The sequence below is a fragment of the Mytilus californianus genome, unplaced genomic scaffold, assembly GCF_021869535.1.
Source record: "Mytilus californianus isolate M0D057914Y unplaced genomic scaffold, xbMytCali1.0.p SCAF_1, whole genome shotgun sequence".
Taxonomy (NCBI): domain Eukaryota; kingdom Metazoa; phylum Mollusca; class Bivalvia; order Mytilida; family Mytilidae; genus Mytilus; species Mytilus californianus.
The window spans coordinates 98724174-98731164 of NW_026262581.1; the positions used below are offsets into that span (position 1 = coordinate 98724174).

The 6991-nt window shown below is 32.6% G+C and overlaps 2 protein-coding genes across 2 annotated transcripts in view; both read left to right on the top strand.

The window, feature by feature from the left end:
* The window catches only part of LOC127727107 (28S ribosomal protein S33, mitochondrial-like), a 28495-nt gene extending 26939 nt beyond the window's left edge, over positions 1-1556 (top strand). Inside the window, exons 2-3 of the mRNA XM_052234525.1 lie at positions 176-390; positions 1241-1556. Coding sequence (XP_052090485.1) covers positions 179-390; positions 1241-1343 — 315 coding nt within the window. The 5' untranslated portion in view covers positions 176-178 and the 3' untranslated portion in view covers positions 1344-1556. The remainder of the gene's footprint in view (positions 1-175; positions 391-1240) is intronic.
* The window catches only part of LOC127727026 (uncharacterized), a 219950-nt gene that overhangs the window by 135148 nt on the left and 77811 nt on the right, over positions 1-6991 (top strand). The gene's annotated exons all lie outside the window — the stretch shown is intronic.

Below are 6991 nucleotides of genomic sequence, written 5' to 3' on the forward strand. Positions count from 1 at the left end.
AATTCAATGATAACAACAAGCATTACAGACACAAAATTTGGCATTTATATGGTTTGGTTCAGAATATTATTTTTTTTTTAACTCAAAACTTTACTGAAATCTTCAAAAACTGCCATCTTTAAGCATTTATAATTTGTTTTTATGTCCAGAAATGAATTTGTATTTATATTTGCAGAAAATGTCAGGGTCAAGATATGCAGCTCGAATGGCAAGGCTTTCTGCAAAGATCTTTGGAGAAGTTAGCCCAACAGATACCAAATTATCAAGAAAAGTTGTAGATTTAATGAGCAAGCCATACTATCATGAACAACCAGAGGTTGTGAATTATTACCCAAAACATTTTGAAGTGACTAGGCTCATGAAAACTCTCAGGCATTTTGGTTTATTCAGGTAATTATATCACCACTTTTAAGAAGTGATCCATCTCAATGTATTTGTTTAAAAAAAAGAATAAGTGATGCATTTATTAGTGAACATGACACACTTTTAAGCCTTTTGAAATAACTATATTGTACGTAGTTAAAAGATATGGAAAACTATTGATCATCAGTATTTGACTTGACCCACAAATATCAAATATTTCACCATTTAGGAGGCTACTGTTATACAATTGAATAGCATTTCATGTATGTTTCTTTAATTTCCATGGCAATAACAAATAACATTTTTATAAAAGTTTGTTATGTTTCCATCTTTTTATGTTATAACATGTATAAAGGGAAGTAAGTCTAAATAATCATCAAAAATAAAATAAACCACACACACACAAAAATTCACTGTATTAAAATTTAACTTCATATTGTCATAAGCCATAGTTTTATAGTCTAGTTAATGTGAAAATTATTCAGAGTAAGCATTTACATATTTAGTTATTTGGAAAACAATATCTGAATATAATAGTTGTTCCTCTGTAAAAAATATCCCAGCTTCAGCAAAAATCATTGTGACAAAGGGTCATTTATCACTTTTGTTTGACTTTGACTGTGTAAGTCAAAGTCATTATAGGGTATCACAACTATATGACTCATGTAATTGTATAAGAGGGCAAATTCAGCTCCAACACTAACATGTAAAAAGTAAAAGTTATGACATGATAAATCATTTAACTTTTTCATTGAAAAAATGCTAAGTTATAGGTAATTGGTAATTTTTACAGATGCCTACATCTTCTTTTTTTAAATAAAATATAAGAATATTATTTTGGTATAAGGTTAAAAAGTGTCTTTGTTTTTCATTTAAGGAGTGAACATTTAGACTTTACAGAAGAAATGGAAAGATTAAGAAAATTACGTGGCAAAGGAAAACCCACAAGAGATGCGAGAAAAAGGAAAAAGGAAGAATAAAATTATTAAATTTATTAAAGTTTGTTGAATTTATAAATGATTACAGATTATCATTATGTATCTTAAAAATGTATGTATGTCAATTTGTCAAAGGGTAACCATTTCACCATTAATTTTCAACCTCAGAGGATCAAGTTTGAGGTCGAAACTTTGTCAGCATGATAAAAATCAGTGTTGTTAATCATCATTGCGCATAAAACAAAGTGAGGAGATTGTTTCAGTTGTTTATTATGGCCTTCGGTTAAATTGAAAGTTCTTTGTTTTTGAAGGCTACAAATTTTTCCAACACAATTCAGTCTTTTATCATATTTGGTATACCTTACCATAATGATTACGACATTTACAACTTATTTGTTCAATAACTAATTGTACTATAATACATACCGGTAATAGATTTGTATTGTTCAGCTGTTATTAGATGAAAGAAGGTATAACTGATTATTTTACTTTGTACAGAGGACATATGAAGAGTAATTAAAACAAGTAAAATGTTGGTACTGCTCCTTGAATCATACATTTATTGAGAGAGAAAGTAAAAAGGAGTGATATGTATGTTCTGTCTTGTATTTTATTAAAGATGCAAAGTAGTATTTGTCTACACCACCTCAGTCATAGTCTATTGACTGTATAAGTTTGCATAGTTTACATGTCAAACACCTGAAAGTCGTGATTAGGTAAGTTATAGATGAACCACTAATAGTAAGTCAATGATATTAGGTATGCAGTTGAAGTAACATTTGAATTTCAATAGAGATTATATGGCCCCACCCCCTCATTCATAGTATGTTGACTCAAATTTTTGCATAGCTTACATGTTAAATTTTGTGATTAAGTCAGTTTAATGGAAACCACATATGATAAGTCAATACCACTTGGTATGCAGTTGTATCAGCATAAACACATCTCATATCCATGGAGATTATTTGGCTCTGTCTCCTCAGTCATGGTCTATTTACTTTGAAACTTTTGCACAATTTTCATTTTGAAGTTTGTGATTGTCATTTTAAGATGATCCTCTAATGGTAAGAGTCAGATATTTGGTATGCAGTTGCATTAGAATTTGCACATCTCATTTACAGGGAGATAATTTGACCATGTACCTTCAGTCATGCTTCATTGACTTTGACTTTGATGATGATGATGATGGATGGCTGCTTAATGTCCAGCGGCAAATTAATATGAATATTCAGGACATGAACATGTTTATGTAATATGAATATTAACCCTGCTTTGCAAATTGCACTAGACAGACACGCTGAGTCAGATTTTGAACGTGCTAGTTCACAAGGTAACAGTCTGCAGGAAGACATGTAACCTTATCTGGACACATTATTCTGACTGCGAGCCGACCAATCTTTGCACTTACTCCTTAATGTCATGAGCTTATCAGAGAAGCAGCAAATACCAATTTTAAAGTCTTTGGTTTGACCCGTCCGGGGTTCGAACCCACGACCTCCTGCACTCGTCATCGACTTTGAATGTTTCGCATAGATTACATGTTAAAGTAATGCCATTTTAATCTCAACATTTGCATTTAACTATCAAAATTACAAACAGAGGAGGCATATCTTGGTGTCAACAGTATATGATTGTTTTGCCTGCGACAATAGAAAATTTCAAGACGAAGCAATTCTAATCCAGCAGAGGCAACAACAAATATGTACTTCATATCTTGTATACAGATGCCCTATGTTTATGTCTGGCATATATCCATTGTCCTTGACCTCGTTTTCATGGTTCAGCAACTGCAGACAGATTTTTTATAATATGATTTGATGTATTTGGTTTATAGAATCATTGCAAGGTCTGCATGTTGCATCACACAGATTTAACCTGACCATGACCTCATTTCATGGATCAGTGATTGACGTTTATTTTTTTGTGTTTGGGTCTTTTTCTCAGATTATATAAGCAATGTGGAATCATTCATTTCACTGCAAGTTGTACATGTCCATCTTCAAGGGTTCATCTGATCTTGGATCTCAATTTCATGGATAATTGAAAATGTAATTTTTATGTGATATCTGTGAATAACAGAAAATTTATCTTATTGATAAGGACTTTCAAGGTACAATTCAATCATGATTGGTACAGATGGCAAGACATTTCAGCCTTTGCACTCTTGTGATACAAAGGTCTGAACTCTAGTAGATAATACCTGATTAGCCCAAAATATGATTTGCACTGCTAGGCATGGTGGCAAGAATTTATTGTCAAGTTTTGCATTGATTTGAAAGCAAAATGAAAAAAAAAGTGGTGTTCGTGATTTTTACCTTCAAATAGACATGGTTAATATATCTGTGAAGTGAAGGACTATATTGTTCCATATGAAACATTCATGTCCATATTACTCTGAGGCATCTAATTTACTAAAACCAACAATACACATTTACCCTGTTATAATATTTAATATTGGTGAAAGTACATCACTTGCGAAATAATAACTTAATTTATACAAATAGAAAACTGCACTGACACTGAAAATATTTCCTGTCTTCTGCAGTCAATTGATTGACAATTAAAGATTTTAATTTTTATACGACGGCAAAAAATTTTGTGGTCATATATTGGTATCACGTCGTCGTCGTTGTCCGCGTCGTCCGAAGACATTTGGTTTCCAGACAATAACTTTAGTATTAGTAAATAGAAATCTATGAAATTTAAACACAAGGTTTATAACCACAAAAGGAAGGTTGGAATTGATTTTGGGGGTTATGGTCCCAACAATTTAGGAATTAGAGGCCAAAAAGGGACCCAAATAAGCATTTTTCTAGTTTCCAGACAATAACTTGTGGAATGGTGTATGGATCTCTCTGAAATTATACCACAAGTTTCCATACCACAAAGGGATGGTAAGGATTGGCTTTAGGGTGTTATGGCTCAAACTGTTTAGGAATTAGGGGCAAAAAAAAGAGAAAAAATAAGGTTGTCCTGATAAATGGACAATTACTTAAGTACAATGTTGTGTTAGAATTACCTCCCTTACACTGCTTTCAAATTATGTATAAAGAAATGTTGTATTGTCTTGAGGTGATTAGCTGTTAATTTATTTTTAGAAGTTACTATTTTAATAATTTTAAAAATGCTGATTAAGGTATATCAATTTTAGCCATGATTATGTATGTCATTTTCTATTTTAAGACTTTTATGATGTATTTAAATGGGTTATTATGGTTGCAAACTCCATTATACAATTTTTTCTCCTCAAGATTTCAGAAATCAAAAAGAAAATTTCTTCAAATATTTTCTTTTTTTTTTAAAGGGGGAGGTAAAAAGACCAACAGCATAGTGTATTGCACAAAAGCAAAAAAAAGTGGGTGTAAATTTTTTTTTTTGGGGGGGTGGGGGGGTCAATTCGCAACAGCATAGTGTATTGCACAAAAGCAAAAAAATGAATATAAATTCAAATCATATAACCAATTCTAAGTTCTTCGACTCAATTATTCTGTGTCAGAAACCTTTTATGTGTCAAATATTGAATTACAATCCAAATTGGACCTCTGCGGTCGTATCCAGCTGCGCTTGGCGAAGCAATTTATTTAATAATACCATTCCTGAAAGAATTAAAAAGATACAAAGGCAATTACATACCATGGATATAAAGAATGAACTGTTAACACAGAGATCTGTCTCGCCTATCGGCATAAAATTCAGAAAAAGACCAATCTGATGGACAGCATCATTTCTTATTAATTCAGTCACTGGACCATGATCTAGTGGGCAGGGCCTGAAAATGGTCGACAAACTGAGATGTACAGACAGTGATGTAACTTTATAGAAAATATCGTTGTTTATTGTAAGTAGTTCTTATTACTGATAGTAATGTGACTTCATACAAAATATCATTGATCTATCACAAGTAGATCCTATCAATATAACTTAAGAAGAAAAACTTAACATTGAAAAGTGCTAATTAATTCAAAAGTCACTGGACCATGTCCTAGGGGCAGGGCCTCAATATAGTCGTCAAACTGATATGTACTGATAGTAATGCAACTTCATACAAAATATCATTGATCTAATTCAAGTAGATCCTATCAAACAAACTTAAGCAGAAAACTTAACATTGAAAATTGCTAATTAATTCAGTCACTGGACCATGTCCTAGGTGGCAGGGCCTCAAAATAGTTGTCAAACTGATATGTACTGATAGTAATGCAACTTTATATTAAATATAAATGATCTATCACAAGTAGTTCCAATCAAACTAACTTAAGCAGAAAACTTAACAATTGTTGACGCCAGAGCTGGAGCCAGTAAAGCATCCCTATGTCTCGTCTTCTGCAAAAGTCGCAGTCTAGACAAAAACGATAAAAAGACAACGGTCTGCAAAGCACTACACAGACAAGAGTGCACATGCTGAAATGTCTCACCTACTATACTGACCATTGATTTTATGTTGATAGTCCTACATATAAAGTTTTACTACAAGTATCACATTAACATTTATGATCCAAGAAAATGAGGTCAAGGTCAGATAAACCAAGCCGGAAATACATGTACACCTTCAATACAATCCCTCCATACACAGAATATAGATGACCTATTGCTTATAGTATAAAAGAAACAGACCAAACCATGGAAATTCTATACGGACCAATGAACCATGAAAATGAAGTCAAGGTCATTTGAACCCTGCCAGACAGACATGTACACCTTAAAATCATTCCATGCATCAAATATAGTTGACCTATTGCTTAAGGTATCTAAAAAAAAAATTAACCAGGAAAACTGAACATTGACCAATCAACCATGAAAATGAGGTGAAGGTCAGATGATACCTGCCAGACATACATATACACCTTACAATCATTACATACACCAAATATAGTTGACCTATTGCTTAAAGAAAAACAGACCAAAACACAAAAACTTAACATAAGCAATGAACCATGAAAATGAGGTCAAGGTCAAATAAAACCGGCCAGACTGACATGTACATCATTAAATATTTCCATACACCAAATATAGTTGACCTACTGCATACAGTATTAGAAAAACAGACCAAAACACGAAAAATAAACATTGAGCAATGAACTGTGAAAATGAGGTCAATGTCAAATAAAACCTGCCAGACTGACATGTACATCGTAAAATATTTCCATACACCAAATATAGTTGACCTACTGCATACAGTATTAGAAAAACAGACCAAATCACAAAAACTTAACATTGAGCAATGAACCGTGAAAATGAGGTCAAGGTCAAATAAAACCTGCCAGACTGACATGAACATTGTAAAATTTTTCCATACATAAAATACAGTTGACCTACCGGTATTGCATACAGTATTAGAAAAACAGACCAAAACACAAAAAACTAAACTATGACCACTGAACCATGAAAATGAGGTCAAGGTCAGATGACACCTGCCAGTTTGACATGTACACCTTACAATCATTACATACACCAAATATAGTAGACCTATTGCCTTGTTCACTGATCCATGAAATGAGGTCGAGGTCAAGTGAAAACTGTCATGAGGACCTTGCAAGGTACGCACATACCAAATATAGTTATCCTATTACTCATAATAAGAGAGAAATTAACATTACAAAAAATCTTAACTTTTTTTTCAAGTAGTCACTGAACCATGAAAATGAGGTCAAGGACTATGGACATATGACAGACGGAAACTTCATATTATA